Source organism: Neomonachus schauinslandi, chromosome 9, assembly GCF_002201575.2.
Source record: "Neomonachus schauinslandi chromosome 9, ASM220157v2, whole genome shotgun sequence".
In the NCBI taxonomy this organism is placed as follows: Eukaryota; Metazoa; Chordata; class Mammalia; order Carnivora; family Phocidae; genus Neomonachus; species Neomonachus schauinslandi.
Genome location: NC_058411.1, coordinates 10,517,428 through 10,541,428, shown reverse-complemented (window position 1 = coordinate 10,541,428; position 24,001 = coordinate 10,517,428). Strand labels below are relative to the sequence as shown.

The following is a 24,001-nucleotide window of genomic DNA, read 5'->3' as shown; positions in this document are numbered from 1 at the left end:
CTTTGCTATTTGCTCATGGTTAAGAGTTGGGGCTACGAAGCTAACCTGTGCATGTCAGTGAGCCATTTATTGGGGAGCCCCTCATATCACAGTCTATCTTTAGGTCTTTCCTCTTTGATTGGTCAGATTCACAGAAGGGAGGAGAAAAAAAAGAGGTGAGGGTCTGACTGCTAGGTGTTGGGGGGCAGGGGTTGGTTTGGTTCCGTGTTCTGTATTCACACTTCATATAGCCACCATACTTCCTTAGTATAGGTCAGTTACTCGGTCTTCAGCCAGGTTTAGTTTCTTCCATTCCAGAGGCCCTCTGGTGTAAATTCTCTTTAGACAATACACTTCAGATCCGCTGAGCTGGGGAGAGGTACTCTCTCAGAGATGAGGTAGGGGAGAAAATGTAGGGACCCAAGTGCTTCTTAAATAGCCTTCAGCCAATCCCTCTTGTTATAGCTCCCACTCCTGCCCCACACCTCTAGCACCTGAGCCATCTGGTACTGCCAGTTCTGTGCCTTTTGGGAATTCTGAGATGCACATCATTGGTTCTCAGCTTTGCCTGCTGCTGGCCTGGGATTCTGCTAAGTCAATTGTTATTTGTCTATTGGCTTTCAAGCTTCCAGAATTATGTTGCTGTGTGTCTTGTTGCCTATTGTCCCTTTCTTCTTGTCTTTAAAAAATTCTTTTACGGGCACTTGGATGGTGCAGTTGGTTAAGCGTCTGACTCTTGGTTTCAGCTCAGGTTATGCATGATCTCAGGGTGGTGAGATTAAGCCCCGTGTCAGGCTCTGTGCTCAGTGCCAAGTCTGCCTCAGGATTCTCTCTCTCTCCCTCTGCCTCTGCCCCCCACCCCCTGCTTGCTCTCTCTCTCTTATAAATAAATAAATCTTTAAAAAAATCCTTTTACTGTAGTTTGGTGGCATTCCAGGTGTTATGAGTTGGATGTTGTGTTCACTTTGTGGTCTTAGCCCAGAAACTTTCTCCCACTTTTTCATGTCCAGCATCTTCTCATTCTTATGTCTTAACTTGCCTATAATCTCTTCTGAGAAGAGTACTTCCCAAACCACCCTATGTAAAGAAAGCATTCCTGTCGCCTTGTTTTCTATTGTAGCTCCTTGTATGTTTCTTTCTTTTTTTTTCTCTTCTTGTGTGTTTCTTTATAGATGTTTGGAACAATTTTTTGCCCTCCTGATTTATCATTCATACTTTACCATAAGATTTATGAGATCAGGGGCTGTAGCTGTCTCATGTACTGTTAGATCCCCAGTATTTGGCACATCATTGACCCCCCAAGGAATATTTGCTGAATGAGTGAAGGAACAAATTATATATAGACTGCATGATTTAAAAAAATTGATAATAAATTCTTCATTTTTTTCATATGTAGAAGAAAGAAGAGCAGGGGGAATAAAGTAGCACCTACCTTATAGACTTGTGAGGTTTACAAGAGTTAAAAGGCTAAGATGCTTGAACAGTGCCTGGCACATAGTAAATACTAAAGAAGTGTTATAATTTTAAGAGTTTTAAAAAGAGTCTCTGAAGAGTTATGATTTTATATTTAATTGTTGCTCAGTTTTAGTCAAGTTAGAGAAAATGTTGTGTGATGGACTGAATTATTCTTGAGTATTGGTGTCATATATTCTGAGTCATAGCATGTATGAATTTTAACTCCCAATTGGTCATGAATCTCAGCTTGGACTTTGGCGCTGTCACAGAAGACAATGTACTTTAACAGGAAAGCAGGATCCCAGATATTTCCGAGTTTACCCCACATAACCAGACATTTACATTTCAAGACAGTGCTGTGTATAATTCATCATCTTATTTAGGCAATTCTGAGATATCTGTATCTTCTTAGGCAGTATAATTTATTTTCAGTGTAATCATTTTCTTTTGCAATGGAGCCACTTTGATTGGAGAGATGGTTGATAATTCAGATATGTCTTGAGTATTGCACTTACATGTAGAAACTTAAAGTATGATTCATAGTCATCAGCCTCTGTATATCTCTGAAATTATTTAATTTCTACCAAATAGCTCCTTAGTTCCTGAAAAATCTATGATTATAGAGAGCTCAGTACAGTTTAGCAGTGAGAGATTAAAACATTCTCTAGTTTTCATCTGCCAAATCTATGTTTGGATTTATACTTCCTTGAACAAATCGGTAATACTCCTGATCCTCCCCACCCTCATTCTGGCAGTTTCAAGTACAGTCTTCGGATGTCTTGTCACACCAGAAGGAAGGTACAAGTTTGTGAGTCACTCTTTGGATCGGGTGGGAGGTACTTAAAATTTGGCCTCTTAAGTTCTTCAGTTTTGAAATCTTGATCTGAGAGGAGGTCGTCCAATAAACTTTTAAGAACAAACTTTTGTAATCTAACTTGATTGGCGTTAAAATAGGGCTCCATATTCCATGTCAAACCATTGCTAACATCCACGGAACACTCAGTGTGAAGAAACTTCACTGCCCTTACCATTTTCCCCATCACACCATGAAGTTGGACTGTCATGGTTTCTAGAACAAGCTCTCCTGACCGGTAGAAACTGGAACAGCAGTATTCTCTTTTGACTCAAATAAATTGTTTCCCCCCCTTTTTTTTACTACAAATGTCCTATTTCTGGCAAATGAAATATTTTCATGTTAGACTTTTTCCAAATGGGGAAAAAAAAAAAGACTTTCTCCATTTGGCAAGTGGTTAGGTCTCACTAACTTGTGCATGAAAGCATTAGATGATTTTATGTATCTATTTTTTTCAAATGTGCTAAAAAATATATGGTGGGCCACAACTAGTTCAATTGTTTCTCTTTATAGGTGACATGTCAGAAAGTGGCTTTATCATTTATCTCCTATGTGACCTTGGGCAAGTTACTTAACCTCTCCAGAGCCTTGGTTTTCTCATCAGTAATATGGGAATAATAATAATAATAATATAACTATTATTTTTGTGTTTATGTCACAAAGTAAACACTCAGAATTTAGAATTATTATTGAGATTATTGTGACCCATGGGATGAGGATTATATCTTTTTTATTTTTTATTTATCCACACCTCAAAGTGCCTGGCACATAGTGGGTGTTAAATCAATATCTGATAAACAAGTGAGAATACTGATACCTTTTCCTTCCCCTTTGCTGCTTAACTTTTACTTGATGTCTAAAATTCCCTACAACTCCTGACGTACTGTTTCTTACAAGTTAGCTGCTCAAAAATGTAACTGAATAATGTCTGTGGAAATGCTCTGAAAAGTGTAAATGGCTATGCTAAAGGTAATTGATGATGATAATGTGATGATCTACAATGTAATGATGTTGATGGTGTTGGCATCACTTGCCAAGAATGGGAGTGTTTTTCACTGATCTCCCCTGTCTGCTGAAAGGTCCAGGTAAAGTTTGCCACCTGGAACCAAAACCGACTGAAGTACATATATGTAAGTATGTGAATACTTGGACAAATAGACAATGAAATTTGTGACATTTGACATCTTTTTCCTTTTGAGGGGATATTTGACTGTTTTAGCTCTCTAAATAGGTATATCCTTTCCATCACCCTTCGTTTGTATCTTTATGACGTTTTGCTTTCAGTTGAAGAGTATGACCTTCCTCAAAGAAGAAAGATCTTTCTTTTATCAAGGATTTGTGAAGAACTCTGGTTTCTCACTAGACCTCCCAAACAGTTGTTCTGCCCACATCTCCATTTTGGAATGTCTTTATTATTAGCTAGATTTAATTTTTATTCTTTAAAAAATATAAGTCTCTGAATATAAAACTGGATTTTAATACCAAATGTAGTAATAGGTTATGTGTGTGTGTTTGTGTGTGGTTATGCTTGATTTTTTTTTTTTATAATTTTTTTTTAATTTTTTTATTTATTTGCGAGAGAGAGAATGAGAGACAGAGAGCATGAGAGGGGAGTGGGTCAGAGGGAGAAGCAGACTCCCTGCTGAGCAGGGAGCCTGATGTGGGACTCGATCCCGGGACTCCAGGATCATGACCTGAGCCGAAGGCAGTCGCTTAATCAACTGAGCCACCCAGGCGCCCTATGCTTGATTTTTTGATGAAAGATCACTGCTGTGTTTTCTTTATTCCACCGGTTATTCCATTTTAAGGTTCACAGTATTGGTTGGACTGGGAAAGGGAAAGGAGAAGGATCACACATGTAACTGCTAATTACAGTAGCGATTTATTGTCTGTTATGTGCCAGTCATTGTGATAAGTAGTTTATTTATGTAATATTTAAAAATCCTTATAGCAACCCTGTGAGATAGATATCATTATCCCCATTTTATAGGTTAGGAAATTGAGGCTCAGAGAAGTTCATTACTTTACCTGAGTTTTCATAGGTAGTAAGTAGAAGAGCCCAAATTAAAATGACAGCTGGGTTTTAGTTTTAGTTGACCCTAATTTTCTATATGTTTTAAACTCTTGGTTCCTCTATCTTTCTATATGTAAAGTAGAACTTTTTTTCTGTGTGGAAAAACTCCAGTTGTTGGGGGTGAAGTGAGGAAGAGGGTTGAGTTGACTTTTGTAGCTGTAGAAAATTACAGATGTATAATGAATTAATTAATGAAAGGCTTGGAGGAGCTGGGATGTGGGGCAGAAATGGAATACAGAGACCACAGGCCCATATTCTCTGTGTTCTCAAGCCTTCCTTAGGAACCTGGTGACTGCACAGTGAAGTTGTGATACCAGAAGGGAATGAGGAAGGGGTGCAGATGGAATTTATGAAATGTCTTTTGCAAATCTTGTTTGGCTTCTGATATTAAGGGATTTATTTGTTAATTTTATTGGATGTGATAGTAGTATTGTGATTATAAGTGTCTTTTTAGTTGGCAGTTATACTTAAGTATTTATAAGTGGAATGATCTGATGAATAAACAAATATGATAGTGAAGTTTAGTGTTGGGTACATGGCTTCATTTTATTTTTCTCTCTACTTGTATGTGTTTAAAATTTTGATAGTAAAAAGTAAACAAAAAGACCAAAACCCAACCTCCAACAGCTCCATGTAAAAATAAAGGATAGACAGAAGTTAGATACTAATGAGGACTTTTAAATGTGATGGGCTAAATTTAGGCTCAGTGGGCAGTAGACAAGACTCCAAATTCTAGTATGTTGGTATAGCCTTATCTTACAACCAAAGTTCTCTCAGTTTGAATCTTTACCAGTATCACAGGTTCAAATTATGTCTTCAAATGGGGTAGCCTGGGCACCGCTGCCCTTGGGAGTTCTCCATGGTCCTTATGCAGCAGAGGAAGGGAATCTAACTCATTCTGAATAGAATGGGCCCTGTATATTTTCCAGTTCTCCTCCTAAAGTAATTTTTCCCAGTTATCCTTCCTAAGGGTGTGCCTGTATGAAGGGTGTTTCACTCTCTTGCACCTAGAGGTACATAGTACTAATCTCCAGTTGAAACTGACTCAGAGGCTGAGGACTATTTATATTTCTTGGTCCTGACTCTGTTCCTTGAGCTGGCCAGGTGAGAGCAGGGCATGTATTGTCCCATGATTGTAAGATCATGCCTGGTTTTTCATGCAGTTAATTCTTTAGAGTGGGGCTCTCTGTCTATCCTTCTCACTCTTGGAATAAGTATTCTTTTACGCTCTCTCTGTCTTTGTAGACACAAGCCCATCCTCAGTCCTTCAGTCAGCTTTCTTTTTCTTAAAACTTATTTTATTTTTATTTAATTTAATTTATTTATTTGACAGGGAGAGACACAGTGAGAGAGGGAACACAAGCAGGGGGAGTGGGAGAGGGAGAAGCAGGCCTCCCACCGAGCAGGGATCCCGATGTGGGGCTCGATCCCAGGACCCTGGGATCGTGACCTGAGCCGAAGGCAGACACTTAATGACTGAGCCACCCAGGTGCCCCCTTCAGTCACCTTTCAGCCAGATCCCCAAATGGCTAGTGGTGGAACTGGGACTTTGGAAGAAAGTGATACAGTAGTTCTTGTGATACAAATTGTCCTTTTTATAAGAAATAGGAAGAAGAAGGGGAGGGAATTAGTATCATAACCAAGATCCAAAACTAGTCTATGAAAGGAGTATAAATTCTAAACAGCTTTGCTGTACCAAGAATCATGTGATACATGAATTCATTCATTCATTCTCATTCATCAGACATTTATTTAGAACCAGACACTTACTAAATTCTGGATATGTAAAAATAAAAGAGACAGTTTCTGATCCCCAGGACCTGACAGCCTAGTGAAGGAGACTGTGAGTGAGTTAATGACTATAGCATATAGTGGTGACTGCTATGATAGAGGGAAGCCCTGTGTTTTAGGAAAGCACAAAGGAGATACATCTTGTGGTAGGGTGGGTTAGTTATCTACAGTGGAAGTGGTTATAGCTGAACTTTGAAGAATTATTAGGAGTTGGCCAAACAGTCAAGTATGGATTGCATTCTTGTAGAGAGACTAGTGTGCAAAACCATGGAAGGTTAAGGGCATTATGAATTGGGGTTTTTGCAAGTCATTATGGCTGAAGTGTGATACATATGGAAAAGACAGATGAAGCTTGACAGATGAGCAGGGATCTGTCCATGTTGGATTCTTCTAGCTAATTGTTTGGATTTCAACCAGCAGGAAATGAGGAAGGTTTGCATTTTAGAAAGATGACTCTGGAAGATCATGTGAAAAAGGGACTGTAAGGATTTCAGTCTGGATGTCAGAGCAATAATCTAGGAGATTTTGCAGGCTTAAATTAAGGTGATGTCAGTGTAGTTGGAGCAGAGAGTAGATTTTATTTAGAGATGATTTATAGATAGAACCATATGGACCAACAAGTAGAATCTTCTGGACCTGGGAGACACAAAAATGGTGAATTAAGACATGCAAGATGAATAAGAAGGATATCTGATTCCTTACTGATACTCTAATCAAGAGAAGAAATGAAAAAGGCACAGACATAATTTTTAACTTTAACCATGGTGGTAAATATTTACAGTATTCCAAATTTGTAAAGTATGTCCAGGCCTCTTTATATATGTCTGTCATTTCTCAGTGAAGGCTTAGCTGAAAAGAAGATGAATTGTTTCAAAGGGAGCAATGACAGCAAACCCATAAAGTCTTGCACTTTATGTAGTGGAAGAAGAAACCAATAAAAAATAAGATGGGATTAGGGGGTGTGCTTTCAAATCTAGGATAGTAATCACCAGCTTTTGTAATGGATGTGGGGCAAGTATTATTTTAATTTCTTGTTTGGCAAAACCAGAACAGAACAAATCAAAACAAACAAACAAGAACCCCTGATGCTCAGAGATATTAAATGATTTGCTTGAGGTCACACCTAGGGGTAGGTGGGAACTGACGCTGTGTTCCAGGGCTCTCCGCAGGACATTGTGATAGCTCCATGACAGGTGCCCACAGTGTTTAGGGTCCAAGTGAAAAGGAAAATGAGCGGCCTGTTTGAAGAAAAAAATGAGTCAGTTCTGCAAATGATAATGAAGAACCTTTAAAAATTTTTGGAATATATCAAGGGAAATGATTATTTGGAGTTCTATTGAATGAGAGATGGGAGGAAAAAGAAATCATGAGGGGCGCCTGGGTGGCTCAGTTGGTTGGGCGACTGCCTTCAGCTCAGGTCATGATCCTGGAGTCCCAGGATCGAGTCTCGCTTCGGGCTCCCTGCTCAGCGGGGAGTCTGCTTCTCCCTCTGCCCCTCCCCCTCTCATGTGCACTCTCTCTCATTCTCTCTCTCTCAAATAAATAATCTTTTCGAAAAAAGAAATCATGAAAAAAATTCTGCATTATTTACATTTTACACAAACACATTCTATCTAGAAATGACTTATTTGTAGTTGACATTTAAACATAGTTGACATTTAAACTTTTAATCCATTTTAACCACTGTGTTAAGGTTGACCATCTGCTATGCACCTAGCATTGTGACAAATTCTAAGGGAATTTGAAATGATATTTAACACAGTTGTATCCTCAAAGTTCTTTTTTTCTTTTGTATCCTCAAAGTTCTTAAGGTATTGTTAGGGTTACTAAGTTTGCAGACATGAAACTAATTTAGAACCATCTGGAACAGTTTATTATCAGTGACAAATTTATATAATGAAGTGACGGAATTTTTGAGGCAGATAGTGAGTGCTCTGACCAGTCAGAAAAGGGAGTGGTGATAATGGCTGGAGTCAAGCAGAAGGCTTCATGAATGGTGTGACTCTGAAGATGGGCCTTGAAGGATTATAGAGATTTGATTTTTCAAGGAGAAAACTGTGGGACCAGTGAAGTAAACAAGTTCTGTTTTGTGTGTTTTTTTTTAAAAACACATTTAGGTTAATATTTCATCTGTTCACTGTAGTGTTCCTTAATGAAATACTAGGCATAGCACAGTCATCAAACAGTGAAATAGGGGCAGTAGTAATATTTCATGCTACACCATAAAATTAAATATTATTAAGCTAGTAAAAGTAATTAAAGAAGACTGGGGCCCAGTGGAGAAGCCTGGCTTATAGCCAGTGAAACTAACTGGTCTACCACTTACTAGCTTGTGCCTTTGGTCGAGTCAATTACTCTTGAGCTTTGGTTTATTCAGTGATAAAAACCACTCCAAAAGGTTATGGTGAAGATAAAAAATAATATGTATGGAGCACCTGATGAATAGTGGACATTCAGTAAATGTTGTTCATTATTATTCATATGTACATGACTGGTGTATAAAGAGAAACAGTCTTTCTGAAGGGAAGTGCCTCTGTTCCTACCAACAGCTTTTTAAAATTATTTATTTATTTATTTTTTAAAGATTTTATTTATTTATTTGAGGAGAGAGCGAAAGTGAGAGAGATCACAGAGGGAGAGGGAGAAGCAGGCTCGCCTCTGAGTGGAGAGCCTGATGTGGGGCCTGATCCCAGGACCCTGGGATTATGACCTAAGCTGAAGGCAAACACTCAACTGACTGAGCCACCCAGGCGCCCCTGAACAGCTTTAAAAAAATTATTTATTTGAGAGAGAGAGAGTGTGAGCGAGCATGACTGGGAGGGAGAGAGAATCTCAAGCAGACTCTGTGCTGCTGAGCATGGAGCCTGATTCAGAGCTTGATCTCACCACCCCGAGATCAGGACTTGAGCTGAAACCAAGAGTCGGGCGCTTAACCAACTGCGCCACCCAGGCAACCCCCCTATCAAACACTTCACAATGAGTATTTCTTGTTTGACTCAGCAACTCTGTGACTAAAAATGTATTCTGAGGAAATAGCTAAAGATTTGTACACGTGTTTGAAAGGATATTCTGTACAACATTGACTAGAAGAGTGAAAATAACCCCAAATCTCACAGATAGATGATCGGTGAAAAAAAATTATAATTTACTTACATAAATAAAATGTACGTACATTAAAACAATCATGTAGAAATGTATTTCTGATATGGAAAGCGAGAAAAGCAGATTCTATAACTATATACAGTCTAATCCCAATTTTGTAAATGTGTATTTATGCAGAGAAAATTTCCTATAAGGATAAACACCAAAATGTTAACCATAGTTCTGAGTAGTGGGTCTTTAGATAATTTTTATTTTTTTTCATTGGACTTACCTGAATTTTTTACTTTTATGATAATAAGCATAGACTGATACAAATTTAAAAATAGGAATGGGTTGCTATTAAAAATACTTAGTGACATAGGAAAATGCTTAAGATTTAAAGAAAAAATGATTTAAAACTAATATATGATCCCAGTTTTGTTAAAGTATTTTTATATCCCTGCCTAAAATGAATGACCAAATTTTGCTTTTGTGGCTCTTTCTCTCAACATGTAGCAAAGCTTCTAGGAAATGGTGGGGATGGGATGTAGTGAAACATCAGAGCAGAGATTAGACGCATGTATGCCTGGATAAATTTCATCACTTTCTCAGACTCCTTTTCATGTTTTCTTTATTTTCATCACAGCTTTAACAGTTGGCCTTTTGGCTATTTTTATAAAGAAATAAAGTTTGATCAGTGGGAAAAGCCACTGTCCCCCTCCCTCCCTTCTTTCCTTTCATCCTTTCTAGGACCTAGCAACTTCAACATCCACTGGGCACTTGGGGGTATATAATGCAGAACAAGAGACATAGTTCTTGGAGCCTACTATCCACTTGGGAGAGACAGTAAAACATCACCCAAATGAGTATTAAAAGTTGTGCTAACTACTGTGGAAGAAAAAAGAATAGGGTGTTATGAAGGAGCAAAATGAGGGTGGAGGAAAGGGAATCCATTTAGACAGGGAAGTCAGCAAAGACCTCCATGAGGAAGCGATAGTTTAAGTCAGCCTTGAAGTAGAAGTAGGAGTTAGCCAGATAGACGTAGAGGGAAAAGCATTCTAGGAAGAGGGACAAGCACATATAAAGGTTTTTAGGCAAAAAAGTAGCTTTGACCAGTTCAGAAAACTGGGGCAAGAACCAATATGTCTGGCTCTTAAGGTATGACATGAAGTTGGAAAGTAGGCAAGGACCTGGTATAATATGTTAAGGATTTTGGATTTTGTTCTGAGGGCAATGGGCAGCCATTGAAGGATTTGCATGCAGTAGCTTATATTTTGGAAAGGTCCCTTTGACTGCTCTGAGGAGAAGGAACTGGAGAGAGGCAAGAGAGAACTAGGGAGATGAGTAAGGAGGCTTTCACAATTGATCGGGAGATGATGGTGCCCAGTAATGATAGTGAAGATAAAGAACAGAAAACAGATTGGAGGTATGTTCTGGTGGTAGCATTGATAGGACTTAGTGACAGGTTGGGTTGAGGGTGTGAGGAGAGGGAAGAGGAGCTGTCAAGGATGATTTTCAGAATACTTTGTTGGAGTGACTAGGTAGATTGCATAGATGGTGGGGTTGGTTTTTTGAGGGGTAAGGGATGAGATAAGAGTTCAGTGTGGAGCATGTTTACCTTACTAAGGGGAGACATTGAATAGATGAGGTCTGTTACTCAGAAGAGCTACCCGTCTGGGATGGAGATACACACTTAAGAGTCGTTGGCATGGATCGTGCTGCAGGCACTATGGATGGATGAGATTGGCTGTGGAGAGAATCTGGAGAGAGAGAGGAACAGAGAGTCTAGGACTGAGCCTTGAGGGATTCTGACATTAAACATCAAGCAATGCTCCCTGAAAGGATGCAGTGGAGCAGTGAGGGGGAAGACTAGGAGAATGTGGGGGTGAGTGTCAAGGAGGAAGGGATTGGCTGTATGGAATGTGTTGAAAGGCCTAGTAAAATGATGACTGGAAAGTGCCCATTGGATTTGGCAACATGGAGGCTCCATATGATGGCGGGAGAAGGGGATTCAGTGCAGTGGTGGAGGGGCATGACTGACTGGAGTGAGTAGAAGAATTAGAAGTGATGGAGAATGAGAGTGTACACAACTCATTATAATCTTGGCTCTGAAGAGAGAGGCCAGTGCTGGAGGGGAATGTCAAGGGAGAGGCTTTTGTTTCCTTTTAACAAGGGACACTCTATAGAGTTTATTTGAATGCTTATGGACATGACTTAGTAGGAGGGAGAGCACTAGTGGTCCCATTGATGAAGTTTAATTGGAAAAGGAAAGAAGGAGATGCGGGTAAGCTTTGCTGTCTGCTCTGTGTTGAGTATGTACTAGGTACTATGCTAAGTGGTTGGCACAGGGACTTAATATTCACAATATTCAGTACTGCGAATTGGTTGGTATGATTATCCCTATTTTACAGTTGAGGAAACGGGGGTTAAGTAGAGGTAGAGCCAAAGTCTTGATCCAGAACTGTTTGATTTCAGAGCTTGGACTCAGCTCTGACTTACACTCTTGGAGGATTTCCTTTGTGGTGATGTATTAGTCAGTTTGCTAGGGCTGCCATCACAGAGCCCCACAAACTAGGTGGCAAAAACAACAGGAATTAATTTTCTCGCTGTCCTGGAGGCCAGAAGTCCAAGACCAAGGTGTCAGCATGTTTGGTTGCTCCTGAGGCCTGCCTCCTTGGCCTGCCGATGGCCGCCTTTTCCCTCTCCTCACATGGCCTTTTCTTTGTGTACACGGATCCCTGGTGTCTCTCCTGTATCCTAATGTCTTCTTATAAGGGGACCAGTCACACTGGATTAGAGTCTATTCTAAGGGTCTTAATTTTGACTTAATCACCACTTTAAAGGCCTTAGGTTTTGACATTAAGCCTTCAACATATGATTTTGGGGGTGGGGGCCACAACGCAGTCCATAACAGTCCATAACAAAGTGTAAGGAAAATAGTGGGTATGGGGGAGTTTTGGAAAATATGGAGAGGGATGAAACAGTAATTGGAGAGGGTAGAAGAAGGAGCTTACTAGAGAAAGGTAGTCTGGGGGTCAGTTGAGCTTGGAGATCATTTGCTTATATCTCAATTATCTGAGCTTCTGCAGCAATATTCAGGTATATTGTTGAGTAAAGAATAAGACCTCTGTGCTGCAGTGAGGCTGCTGGTTGCTCACATGAGCTTAGCAACCAGCCAAATGACCATTTTGTGTGTGTGTGTGTACAAAGTTGAAAGGTAAATGAGTTCTATTCACATCCTCAGCACAATTACAAATTACTGTATGTCAGGGACCTTTCTGGATGTTCTCCAATAGTTGAAAACATGAAAGTTAAATAAATCTACCACTGCTAAGATTTTTTTGCATTCGCCAATGTAAAAATTAGCTTGAGCATTTTTCCAGCCGGTTCTGGAAGTTGTCTTTCATGATTACTCATCACTATCTTTTTTCTTCTTTCTCCCCTGTTTCCATCTTCACTAGTCAGTTATTTATTGACCATCTCCTAGATGTCTGGCATAGGAATAAAAAAAGTCAGCAATCTAGTGTGGGAGACAGAGATGTATATATGCAGAACTCCCCTCCCCCCAGCGATAAGGGGTATTATCAAAGTGATAATTCATTTGTTCATTTATCCTGCAAATATATCAAGTACCTACCAAGTGCCAGGCAGTGTGTTAGGCTTGGGATAGAGACAGGAGTCAGATATAGTTTCTGCCTTCAAGAAACTGACAACCTGGTATAGCAAACAAACAGGTAAGTAAATAAAGACAATGCAATGTGACATTTGTAAAATATTAAGAGGTCTCAAAGTAGGGAGTGATTCTTATCTCTGCTCTCCCTTGCATGTTTGGATACCTGTTGAAAGGAGCCACTGCTGCATTTTAACAAAAGGAACTTTAAAAAGAATATTCATTCATTTCACACACAGTTTTGAATGCTTGTCATTGTTGTGTAGTGACAGTTTTGTAGCTCTTGAATTATGAGCAAGCATTGAGTTTGGGATCTATGGCTTTTTTCTTCACATGAGTTTATTGTCCACAGCCTGTACCATCAACACCTTTTTTAGGTGGTGGAATGATTAATGGTATTCTTGAAATACTTGACAGAAATCTGCTGAATATTAAAGCTGGAGGAAAGTCATAGTAACAAAGCATTACTGTGATGGTGGGTGAGCAGAAAGCATGTGCTGTTTAGCACAGATCTCAAATATCTGGGACTTAATATGGGGGTTCCCTGTCATATGATTTTTTAAAAGGTGGTGAACAGCGCGGAGATCAAAAACACTGAGAAGAAAATGGGTTTTTATAAATTATGTCATTGAAAGAGTTTCAAGTATCACTTCTTTTTACCTTATCTCAGGAAAAAAGTTATTTACAACCAAATACTTTTGGGGTTCGTTGAGACAATGGATATAAACTTGTTGCTTTCTTCAGAGGTGATGTGCTATACAAACTTAAGGTATTATTATCTGGAATCTAGCCTTATTTTTGTGGGGAAGTGCTAACCATATTATAGAAGTAGTGCAGGGAGTAGGAGGGAGAAAAGGTAGATTTGATCAATGGTATATGTGGGATATAGAATCAATGATTAACCTAGTAACAGCTGGGAATTGAATTGCTTTGATATCAAGCAGCGAACACCCGCTATCTTCATATTGACTTCATCTGAGAGTTGTATTCTAGAGTATGTCACAGTGGAAGGAGCACAGGATGGGGACGAGGGTGTAAGTTCTGATCTAGCTCTGCCATTTACAACCTATGTGCCTCATTTTCCCCATCTTTAAAATGAAATGGTTTTGGGAAAAGGCCCCTAAGGTCCCTCCAGTTTTGATATTTCATTATTCTGTGATTCTACGTCCCACACCTGTCAAAAGCATTTGACTTTTCTTAAGTTGCTTATGCCAGGATTACAGTTAGAATGCATCCAGGAGCTTGTTTCCATGGGCTGTTGGGAACAGCAAGATCTTGCTTCTCCAGGACTTGATATGTCTTCTGTTAACTGCTGACAGTGAGCCATACCACCTAAAAGGCTCCCTTGTAGCCGTAAAGATTGAAAGGACAAAATGGACAGTGTTGAGAGCTCTGTGGAAGAGGAGACCTGAGAGACGGTGATCATCATGGCCCCTTGGGATTTGCAAAGAGGAGTGACTAGAACTGGGCCATTCACTGCAGCCAGGTCAAAGGTCAGGTCAGGAATGTGGACAATGCTGGTGACTCCAGGTAGGTCTAGGAGGTTAAACAAGCCCATTTAGTCCCTCCTGAATCTTGAAGATCTGAGCAGCCATGCTCAGAAAAGCTATTAGGAAGTCTCCTAATTTATGAAACTCCTTGGAAGAAGAATGTGACATGCATTTTTTATATTTTTATTACCACCCAATCATTGTATTCTTACTTAATACTCACCAAGTTACTCTCCTCTTAACATATTCTCACAGTTCAAATATTCATTAAATACGCTACATGCTTTTATGATCACTGATTGAGTTAAAAATCTGGTTTTGACTGATGCCATTGTGCAAGAGATTATATTTTAGGATTTTTGGAGTGTTGTTGAAAGACCTTTGAGTTTTCTTCTTCAGTTTTAGTTCAGCAATCTTAAATATAATTCTCTGGTGGCAGAGATTTATATCTATTATTATATTGCTAATAATAAGCTAACTGGGGGGTGATTATAAAATGATTTGGAGTACTGCCTTTCTTAGTGATAAAAAAAAGTAATAGATTAATTTGTGAATAGGATATTAAGCCAGATAACTAAAAAAGTTTTGTGTGCTTAATACAATGATAAGAAATTAAAGGTCTTTTAAATGGTTTCTATCATGGAATTCCAGTAAAAATTTAACATATTTTCCATAAAATATTAATTAAATTCCTGTATCTAATCATTAAAAAAATTCAACAAACTGTGTACCTAATACATATTACAAGATGATTTTTCTTTTTTTTGTTTTGTTTTGTTTTGCTTTTATCTAGTTGCTTCCAAGATCCGGTACTTACAGGAATATCATAACCGGGTTCTTCACAACATTTATCCTGTACCTTCAGGGACAGATATTGCAAACACCCTGAAATACTTTTCTCAGACCTTGTTAAGGTAAGCTTTAAAATATCCTGTACTTCGGAAGAATTATTAGGTAGTACTGCTGAATTGATTGGGACCTAAACTTTTACCGAACTCAAAAGTTTTGAAGGGCCTTCTGTTTTCTTGTGCTCTGCCAGAAGAGTCTGGACTCAGGTTCTCTGGGTGTATACAGCAGATCAGATCACAGACCTAACTGGAAAAAAAGAATGGGTTGCATGGCTACAGTCTGCTTTCCCTCATTTTACATCTTCTCAAGAGATTTGTACAGTGATAAAAGATTCTGTGTGTGGCACTAACATAGAGTGGGGTGGGAAGGAGAATTTACGTTGCTAAAATTAAGAATAGGAGACAGTCTTCAAGAAAACCAGAATTAAGTAGCGTTTTAGGTTCATCTGTAGTATTTCCTATTTCTTGAAGTACGATCTATGGAAATAACCATCTGCGCCACTTCAAGCGTTCAACATGCTTGACAATTGATGTGGACACGCTGTGCGGGACAAGGATAGGGAAACACATCCTGGCCGCTTTGACTGTGACACAGAGATGGGAAGCAACTATCTCCTTCACAGTTCTCATTAGGAAAAACAAGGGGATGGAGGGGAGCCACTCAGGTGTTTGGGAAATCACTGCTAAGAAGGGAGGGGAGCACTTCCCTTTCCATTAAATTCTAAGGCTCGGTCTCTCCATTAGTGACCATGATCTTCACGCTCCAGATCTGATTTTTGGAAACACAAAAATTGACTTGCTACTGTTTCTTAGTAGCATTTTTGTGAGATGGGGATTCAGGACAGAACACCAGTGGGGAATGAGGGGCGTGGCCCTGGTGGTCCTGGAGGTCCCAGTGGACCGAGGCTCAGCTTTGCAGAAAGAAGCTTCATGCCATCAAGTCAGCTACCGATCTTCTGCAGCCCTGCTCTTTGTTTCTCATTCTTTGGAATACCTTGTCTTCTTTAGAACCCTTGGTGTCCCTGTTCTCTTTTAAAGGGATTCTGTTTATCAGATTCATGGATTTCATACTTGCCCACTAAGTCGAGGACCTTGTTAGGGGCGATTTCTCTTCTTTTCAAATTGCAGGGGAAAGCATTTGTTCAGTTTTCATAGTGATAATCTGCTTAAGTGTATACACCAAGCATCTGACTCTGCTCTTTTGAATTCTCCTTTTTGTCATTGAGGTCAGGGTTTTCAATGGCAGGTGCTTTCTTTTATCACAAATTCTGGGAGTTTGCAAAGTGAGAGCCATTTTTTAGTAGGAAGCAAAGTCTGAATTCGCTTTGCAAAGAAATTGAGGTTCCCATTGGCACTTTGAAGCCTGCTGCTTAAGTCTTTGTCATTGTGTCAGAAGGTTGGGAAATTTGGGATACTGAAGTCATGTTTGCAAGACATGAAGTTTCCATTTTCTTGAGTGATGGATCTCTGGATATGATCATGGGTGATAACATTTTAATGGTAACACTGATGTTAAGGTAGTTTGTTCAAGTAGCTGTTGGAGAAGATTCTATGCAATTGAGCTGAGTCCATTTTCAAAGGGAGACCGCATCAGCAACTACTCCTAATGTAATAGTAACAAAATAGCTGCCATTATCATCATTATCATAGCCATAGTGTGTGATAATACCAGTAATTATAGGTGTTAAGCATTGTCCTAAGTGCTTTACATGTCATCTCATATAATCCCTTATAATAATTCTATGAAATGAGTGTAGTCTTACGCCCATTTTACAAATAATGAAACTAAAGCATAGAGTGGTTTAATAAACTGCTCAAAGGTACATATCTAGTAAGTGTTGGAACCAGCATTGGACCCTCGTGGTCCTCATCCACAGAACACACACTCAATAATTACACGACACTGCCTCTCCCTAGTACTACTAGTTATCATGGGATAGAGACACTTCTCTTCATAAAAACTTGGGTTTGGCCTTTGGGAATACCAGCATCCATTCTGAGTCCATAGCCTAGTTTCGGCTGTCCTTGAGATTAAGGGAGGAAAGGAAGTGCTTCCTGCAAAGACTTGCCAACTTTTTGGAAGTTAAATTGAGCTATACTTAAAGTGACGTGGACAGTATTTCAATTCCCAGATGTTTTAGCTCTTTTTCTCACTTAGCAATTTGTTGTGGATAGCAGCAGGTCAGAGCAGAGTTGACAGCCTATAGGACACACTCACATGTAGTGGGAGGAAGAGTGAAAACCCTAAGCAGGGTAACATGTCGTGGGTTGGACTTTAGTACTTATAGGTTCAACTCTTGGGCTGAACCCAATGCAGGTTCTTTCTTCTCTTTGCCTACCTCAGCATTAACAACAACGAAAAAAAACAACTCAAAACTCTTTCATTTCTTTTGCTTACTGGAAATATAGAACTTAAAACTCTTGTCCCGCATATTGGACCAAATTATGATAGACTACTTTCACTGGTGGTATATATATCCATGCCAGTCATATTTATATTTCTTCATTTTATTTACACTATTAGTTCAAGACAAATGAGATGGTCTGGGTATTTGGTGTGGTAAGATTTTCACTCACTAACAAGATAGGTTCCCTTTGCATTTTTGACGATTTTTACATTCGGAAACACTTCTAGCCTTCAGAATCCAGATTCTTGAAAAGAAACAGGAAGAAAGAATTAGAGATGAATTCTCACAGAGTAACTGTCTGTCTTTCTGTTTGGATATTCTCAAGGAAGTCAGAATTATTATTATTTTGATTAAAATCTGTAACCCGAAGTACCAGCTGCTTCATTTGAGTCAGGATCGCATTTTTAGAGTAATAGTCCTGTGGTTTTCATGCATGGCACATAACTCTTACTGATTTCAATAGAGTTTTGTATATATTCCCAAAGGCAGAGATTAGCCTAGGTGTTTAACTTCAATTAATTTAATGTGCAGGAGAGGAGAGATTATGTTACCATAATTGATTGTATCAGCATTGAATAGTCCACATATGTCCACTTAGCTCTTAATTAGACTCACATTAAAGTTCATGGGGTTTAGTTAGGAGAAGGTGAGTCCTGTGTGTTATTCATCTTACTAACCCTTGAGCCTAGAGCAGAGTTTGGTCCTCAGAAGAGAATCAACAAATGTTTGCTGAACTGAGTTGACTTTCGTCCAAATTTCATCCGTTGCAGCAATCCCTCTAGAGCATTTACTTCATCTACCAGTGACCTGGCATACCGGGTAAAAGTCTGAGTGCTGAGTTGTACTCATTTTCATTTAGCAGGGACCTAAGTATGGGAACAGACACACAGTTTACACACAACTTCAGAGTTTAGTTTTTTGTTTGCTTTTATTATTAGAAGGACCTATGAAGATCGTCTACTTTAAGCCCCCCTCACTACAGAGGAGTCTGTCCATTTTACATTGGAAACATTCCGGGGCCATATTTAAAATCTAAGGTCTTTTTTAAGGATCTTGTCTCTTACCTGGCAGAATATTTAAAGGTTTCCAATCTTTCTATCTCATATGGTCTTTTGGAATTCCTTCCCCCAGATCTCTCTGCTGGTGCCATTCAAGCTGCTAGCACATAAAATCTTTTTAAAAATCATTAAGTTTGGGGAAAGCTACTTGTCGCTAACTCTTTAGAAAATGTTTGATATGTTTTGAAAAGGGATTCTAGTCTCAGTTCAAAAATCTTAATTGAATTGTAATTTTTAATTGCTTAGGAAGAAAACATAGACCTTCCAATTACTGATTTGAGGTCCACAGAGTAGCTTTAGAGCATAGCATGGTCAAGTAAATTTTGCTGACAGTAGAGAGATTCAACTCAAATGTCAAAATTCATAATCTTATAGAAAGTTTATTGATGTATTAATTTTCTGTGCTATAAATACCTCAGGGCAACTTCTCATCTTTCTCCATACCCACAGGGGTCCTCTTCTCTTGGTTCCTCTTGATGTTGGAAGTAAATGTTTGATATAAAGAGGATCTCAGGAGGGAAAAGGAAAGGTGAAAAGTTGGTTGCTGGGTCAAACTCTTCTGAGCAGGGCATTCTTCGTATTCTTTTTGGTTGGCTGTACAGACCTCTGGGGAAGAACTTTAGTTGGGGTAGATGGTTTTATCATTCCCAAGTTAGACAGTTTGGTTGGGGAAATAAGTTTTTTTTTTTTTCTGAATAAACTTCACAAAACATCATAAAATCACAATGCATTGTACATTGATTCATGAGCCCTTCTTTAGTTTTTCCACAAATGAAAACATTTCCTTACATTGAAACATGAATGGTAATTTAAAACTGGTTTCATGGATAACTCATCTTCAGCCATTTTTTTCTCAACTTCACCTACTTATTAAATCTAGAGGCAGTGAGAGAGAAGTTTTACTGTTTCAATGCTGACATTCTCCCTCCCTGCATGTATGAACTTGTTGCTGCTATCATTTGGGAACCCCACGTATACAGGAAGGGAAAAATACCAAAACAGAGTCTCCAAAGTTTATTTGACTAGTCTGTTAAATTATATCAAACTTTGGAACAATACTAAAGTATACTTGAAAAAATAATAATGTGCTGTATTTCCCCCATCAAGGAAAAATCTGATGACAGAACTGTACTTAATTTAAAGGACAGCATTAATATATGATATATAGCTGATTTTATTCTTTAAGGCAAATGTTGTTTTTCTATATCACTTCTATAAGATCCGCATCTTGTAATTTTGAAATGATGCTGGTAGTAGGCTAACTTAGGGCTGAAGTTTGGGAAATAATATTTCTGACTTATATCTGTTGTGATTCTAAAGGAATTTTCAGTGGGCTAGAATCCTACAGGATTAAAACAGATTTTTGGTGACTGGGCTTATCAAGAATATAACATTTAAAGGTGGTACTTTTAGGAGTAATCAAGTTATATGAGGAAAGTATAAAGTCTGATGGAAAATCTGATGGTACTAGAATGTTGATATTATCCCATTGTAAATCATAAGCTTACTTTAAGTTAAATACATCACACACAAAACAAGGTAAATTTAATCCCTTTAAAAGTAAAAAAAAAATTACACTAAATCTTAAGTTATTTCTTGCTAAGAAGTATTACATGACTATTCTGAAACTATCTTTATTATTATTAATTGTTTTTCCCTGGACATTGGGTAACAGAAGACAAAGGAAATCGAGGTAAATTAGGCACATGGAAAATAAAAAGCATGTAGTCATTTTTCTTACATTTGTAACATATTTTGCACTAAGAGTAAATAGAAATAAATGTAAATTTGAAATAGCAAGCATGCTTGACACTAACCAATTCTTCACACCACTGTGCAATGGTAAATGTAATACCATTAACTAAGAACTTAGTAATGTTTGATGCACAGAGTTAAGTGTAAAACGAGGTTATTTTTATGTAATGAAACATTTATAAATTGTTATCTATTTTGATTAACATGTAAGTGTACTATATAAAAGCACTTTGTAAGTGCAGCAGATACTATCATTATAATGTAAAGCTATTGTCTTTAATGATAAATAGTATAACCTAACTTAAAAAACCTAAATATCTGGCCAAAGCAGTCATTTGTTCTATTTTTAAATTAACAACTCTTCTGCTTTATCGCTTTTACTTAAAAGGTTTTCATTTAAAAAGGAAGGCTAAACGAAAGCCAGTTTATTTCTAGAGTTTATTTTTATTCCCATTAAACTTTTTTTTAACTTTCTAAATTATCTTTCCTTTAGTGTTTAGTGAGTTTTGTTGAATAATAACGTAAGTAGCAGCAGTAATATATGAGATCTTATTGTATGATGTGCAGCTATATGAAAGATACTGCTTGCCTAGTCTTTAGAATTTTGAAGGTAACTATTTAATAAACCACTGTTTGTATTCGTAGAATAAAATGTTTCCTCCCCAACATGCAAAATTAAAAAAAAAAAAACACACATAAATAACCATTATCATTAGTTCACAAACATAATGCTACGGACCATCTACTATATATTATTTTATAGCTTTTCCAATGTAGTTTAGTTAACATTTTAGAAATATGTATTATTTCTAAATTCATATGCCTGTTTAAACTTCATTATCTCAAATGATACTGACAGAATGTCATGAAACAGTATCATAATATACATATAGACATTATTTTGATGCAATAAACATGTGATTTTTAAGACTTTCTTAATAAACACACATGTTTATTCTTTGCTAAAACATGTTTCTGCAAGTGCCATACCTATATTTTGCAGGTTTTTGCTTACCCGGTTAAGACAGTCTTGCTGAAAACTTCCTTTGCTTTGAAATCTCGTTTTAATTAGTAATAGAAGCCCTAACTCATTAGATGAAGCCACTGGTTTTCCTTCGAGGAAACCTCTCCTTCACCAAATTGATAAACTGTAAAACATGGGTTTGGCACTGAAACATGCATTTTTATATTTTTGCTCCTTACTAACCAGATAACACATGAGATGCAATGCAACTTCCACAAAAGAGACCTTGCGTTATTGGTTATCTCTGTGAGCATGAAGCTATGTGACCCATACTCGATTTGTAGACACTGCTGGTGTAGCAATTGCATCTTATGTGGGATATATCTGGAGTTTTATTATTTGTTTTAGAGTGTCATTTCAATGTAATGTGCTGTTCTTTGTGTCTTTGTTGTCTCTTTTTTTTTCCTTGTCCCCCCAACAGCATTTTGTCCCGCACAGGGAAGAAGGAAAACCAAGATGCCTCCAATTTGACAGTGCCCATGACCATGTGTCTTTTTCCTGTGCCATTCCCACTCACCCCATCTCTAAGACCGCAGGTCAGTTCCATCAACCCTACTGTTACTCGCTCCCTCCTTTACAGCGTCCTGCGAGATGCTCCCTCTGAACGCGGCCTGCAAAGTCGTGATGCTCACTTGTCAGACTACCCTTCTTTGGACTATCAAGGCCTCTACGTGACTTTGGTGACTCTCCTGGATCTAGTTCCTTTACTACAGCATGGCCAACACGGTGAGCATTTAATCAGAACCTTTGAGAATGTCCATGTATGTTTATGGATGCTGGAGACTTGCTATTGGAGTAAATTGCTTGAAAGATCTTTGTGTGGCTAAAGCCTTTCTTACACAGAAACTTAAATATGATGTTTCCCATCCTGTCATTTTTTTGTTGTTGTTTTTGTTCTCTTATGGCCAGAGGGATGTTACCCAGATGGACCTACATTTGGGGGGAATGGGCTGGAGAGAGGAGTCAGGCTCTGACGGAAATTGACCTCTTTTCTCCTGATCTGCTTGTCATGGAGAGTCTTGAAATTATGACCTGTGGGCTAAGATTTAGAAACTTGCCCCCCCCCCACCATGAAATATAAGAAGTGGAGTCCAAAGAGCAGGTCAAATCCACTGACTAATTCTGTGATTTGGGGGGGGGTTGCAAATCACAGAATCTCAGTGGGACTTATTTTTCCTGTCTTTTAAACACAGGATATTCGATAAGGAGAAATCTCTAAGAATTCTTCCAAATTTCACTAACCGTCGATAGTTATTACAAAATGTTGGCCATTGGTAGAGTGTGTAGTGATGCTCTAAGCTGTATATGGTATCTACTATACAGTATTAGTAGTGCTTCTATTAAGAGCATGCTTCTTTTCTTAATGCTTTCCCTTTTTACAGTGTGTTTTAGTCAATTTCATTATCTTACTTGCTTACCAGATTCTTCTAACCCATAAAAAGGAGTACAATAATATCATAATGTCTCTTGCTTAACTATCATTATTATATTTTTGAGAATCACATGGAAAACCCATGCAATAAGAGAAGGGATTTTTGCAGAGAATGAATGTTTAAAACATCAGTTGTTTTAACTTTAAAGCACTGATAATTTGGTGTCTGGAAATACAATAACCAAAGATTCACTGTATAGAAAAATTGGAATTTGGGAAGTGGGTGGGTCATGGCGGTTATTTTACCTTTGAGTTGGGGCTAACTCTTGTAAGAGAATACTTAATGCTTTATTTAGTAAGATGTGTTCCTAATGAAAAAATTAAAAAAAAATCTCCTTCCATAAAAATGATGAAATAATGATTATTGAATTTGTTTCTTCTTATATTTACAGTTCTGTATTGTAGTAAATATTTAAAAATGTACAGATTTGTAAATTTGCCTGTTGTATCATTTTGTAGCTGTTTAAGCCTGGTCACTTTTACTGGGATCCCATCCCCACTCAGAACTTAAAGGAGATGACTCTTTGAACATAAGACTGGCAGAGCCTACCGTGGTGGTGGTGGTGGTGGGCTCGTCAGTACCTTTCCTTTATGACAACCAGTCCTGAGGTTACTATAGACCTGCCTGGTCCTGGGATGGGCCACTGTGTGAGAGCCCCTGGATTAAGATAAAAGTATTCAGTTTGGTAACTCCCAACCCATTTAACTGCGATTAATATGTTAAATTATGACGATTTCAGGGGGCATGATTTATATATTTGCTTTTTAAAAAAAATTTTATTTTATTGTGTTATGTTAATTACCATACATTACATCATTAGTTTTTGATGTAGTGTTCCACGATTCGTTGTTTGCGTATAACACCCAGTGCTCCATTCAATATGTGCCCTCTTTAATACCCATCACCAGGCTAACCCATCCCCCACCCCCCTCCCTTCTAGAACCCTGTTTGTTTCTCAGAGTCCATAGACTCTCATGGTTCATCTCCCCCTCCGATTTCCCCCCTCTTCATTTTTCCCTTCCTACTATCTTCTTTTTTTTTTTAACATAAAGTATTTGTATATTTGCTTTTATACCCACAAC

The 24,001-nt window shown here is 38.3% G+C and overlaps 1 protein-coding gene across 1 annotated transcript in view; it reads left to right on the top strand.

Moving 5' to 3' along the window:
* UNC79 (unc-79 homolog, NALCN channel complex subunit) overlaps positions 1-24,001 on the top strand; it is a 239,203-nt gene that overhangs the window by 21,257 nt on the left and 193,945 nt on the right. Inside the window, 2 exon segments of the mRNA XM_044918006.1 lie at positions 15,187-15,307; positions 21,908-22,212. Of these exon segments, the coding sequence (XP_044773941.1) occupies positions 15,187-15,307; positions 21,908-22,212 (426 nt within the window).